General features: G+C 38.8%; 1 protein-coding gene across 1 annotated transcript; it reads right to left on the minus strand.

The window, feature by feature from the left end:
* Positions 1-409: 409 nt before the first annotated feature.
* Positions 410-2,482, minus strand: SARC_10409 (hypothetical protein; the record flags this gene model as incomplete). The annotated part of the gene is made up of 3 exons (XM_014295551.1): positions 410-818; positions 1,237-1,359; positions 2,305-2,482. Coding segments are annotated over 3 exons (547 nt in total), but the record flags the coding sequence as incomplete, so codon positions are not given.
* Between the last annotated feature and the right edge of the window lie 407 nt (positions 2,483-2,889).

A 2,889-nucleotide genomic window follows, 5' to 3' on the forward strand; every position in this document is an offset into this window, starting at 1 on the left:
GTAGAGTGTACATTTCTATATATCTATATGGTGTATAGTACAAGGCTGATCGATAGAATCGACTCCAGTCGTCGCAGTCCCCATGATTCTGAACTGATAGCAAAAGCCATTGGTCTGTCAGAACCCACGTTGTAGGCTGTACTCCTACGGACAACGTTTCGATCATAATATATACATGAGCTCATACATGATTCAGTTCTAATCATAGCTAATACATGAACTAACATACATAACGTTTCGAAATTGTCACGTTATATGATTGAATTCCAGTCGAAACTACGCAAAATACATACATGAACTAAGACACATAACAATGCTAAATTGTCTCGTTATATGACTTCCGAGTTCAAATCCTAATTATGAAACTTTGTACATGTGCATGTGGACAAATCTATGTTTGATTCGTACATAGTACATACGCCAAATCTGTTCGTTCATCCCGCATATTCAAATAGATGATAAATCTCACTGCACTCTGCGAACAGCGAACAGAACAAAAGTATAAACCGACGACTATGCCTCTATCTCCGCGTACTCGTTGCTAACTTAAATTCTTTAATCCCCAACTGCTCTTAATTGTGACTCTTCTTGCCCTTCTTGCCCTTCTTGTGCGTGGACTCTGTCGCCTTCGGCACACTCTCAGAAGCCCCTCCGTTCCATAGCTCAGCCATAGCTGACTGTGGAGTGATGTTCTTCATCTCGGCCTGAGTTTCCTCGTCCATGTTCTCCATCATCTTAGGTAGGAAGTAGCCCATGACACCCATGGCCAGCATCATCAGAAGCATTGGGTTCTTGAGCAGGTCGAATGGCGACCATCCCTATTGCGTGTGAATGTGTTATGTGAGTCTTAATGCACGATTGTACTCGCTCATGTCTGATTCTACAAATAAGCGTACGGACATAGATTGAGCGGGTTTCGGCTTATTTTGATTTCGCAATGAGACGGGCCTCACAACAACTCATGATATCTCCACAGTTGGTCTTCCTATTGCAGCGCTAATTCACACACCACTACTCAGTCGTATGCTCTATGCACCAAACCACAAACCATACACTCTAAACCCTAGAAGCCTAAGAGTAAGGCATTGCGTCTGAGCTGCGTATTCAATATGTACTCCAACAGCGCACGGTCACTTGACCATCCCTCCTCGCTCCTTCTCACTGCGTGCAACAGCGGAGAACTACTGTGTTCTAAATATAGAATAGGGCTAAAAATAGAAAGAGTAAAACGAATACCTTGCGAGGCTGGAAGTACACTTGCTTGCCGGTTGGGTGGAGTTTGAGTGGGTAGGGCATTGTGGCCGCCATGTTGTTCATGTGGTTGTTTGCCATAGCGGTGATGCCATCAGAGTCCGACACCTGTTTATGGGATGTGCGAATGGTTGTAGAGTAGTATGAGCGATCTTGTATGTATATGCCCACATGCATGTGCAAGTATTGGTGGTGTCAGAGATATGTATACGTATATGTATGTACATGCACGTGGAAGTATAATTTATATGTACATGCATGTGTAGGTATTAATTATATGTACGTGCATATGTAGGCAATATTATGTTGGACTCAGAAACATGTATAGGGCCAAGCATAATAGCACGAACATTGAGTGCCTCTTGTAGTATGCCTTATACAGCAGTCTGTGAAGACAGTCGTCGGTTGCGAGAACAATGTGGTTTGCATATGAGAAGTTTTAAACATGATGTTGAGACCATTTTTCTAATCAGTTTGTCCGCACATAGACACAGGGTATGTCAGGATTTATCCCTATGTGTGAAGATATATACATATACGATAAAATACCATACTATATACAACACTATACGGCCTACCAACCCAATCCCACATCGTAGCCGCATCTGTATTACAAGCTGTTGCTGTATTGACAGTGCCCAGTCATTCCGTTAACGTAAATGTGTCCAGCCATGTGTTCAAATACATATGAAATGGATAAGCAAAAGCGAACACTGTGATACACACAGCATGAATAGCAAGTCCAAATAACTTCGCAGAAGTTATATACACGTGTAAATGGCCTTACAATGTAAAAGTAAGCGAGCGATTTGATACCTACCACTAGTTTAACCTTAATGATGTTTGTATACCTACCACTAGTTTAACCTCAATGGTGTTTGTATACCTACCACTAGTTTAACAGTATACCTACATCTACTTTAACCTCAATGATGTTTGTATATCTGCCACTACTTTAATCCCAATGGTTATTTGATACCTACCTCTAGTTTAACCTAAATGATGTTTGTATATCTGCCATTACTTTAACCACAATGGTTATTTGATACCTACCTCTAGTTTAACCCCACTGTACGTGTATTCGGGAGAATACACATCCAACACGTGGCTGCCAGCAGCGACTCCGTGCACAGAGAAGGAGCCATCACTTCGCACAAATGACTCTCTCTCACCACCGTCTAGGAGAATGCGGGCACGAGCGGTCCAATCAGGCTGCCGAACGAGAAGGGGTCCCAACACATTGTGCGACAGATATAAAATAAGGTAGATGTAAATAAGAAAAGAAGTCACAGAAGGTTTGTGGAGCATTTACAAAAAGACGAACGAATATTTATATAAATATATATATATATATATATATATACATATACACACACACACACACATACATACATATATATATATATAATATATGTGTGTGTATATATAATATATATATATATGTAGATATATATATATATATATATATATATACATACATAAATATATATATATATATATATGCATATAAAAATATATACATACATATATATATATATACACATAAATGTAAATGTATGTATATATATATACATAAAACTAAATATATATATATATATATACAAAAACAATGTATATATATTAAATATATATAAATAT

Source organism: Sphaeroforma arctica (genome assembly GCF_001186125.1).
Source record: "Sphaeroforma arctica JP610 unplaced genomic scaffold supercont1.1238, whole genome shotgun sequence".
In the NCBI taxonomy this organism is placed as follows: Eukaryota; class Ichthyosporea; order Ichthyophonida; genus Sphaeroforma; species Sphaeroforma arctica.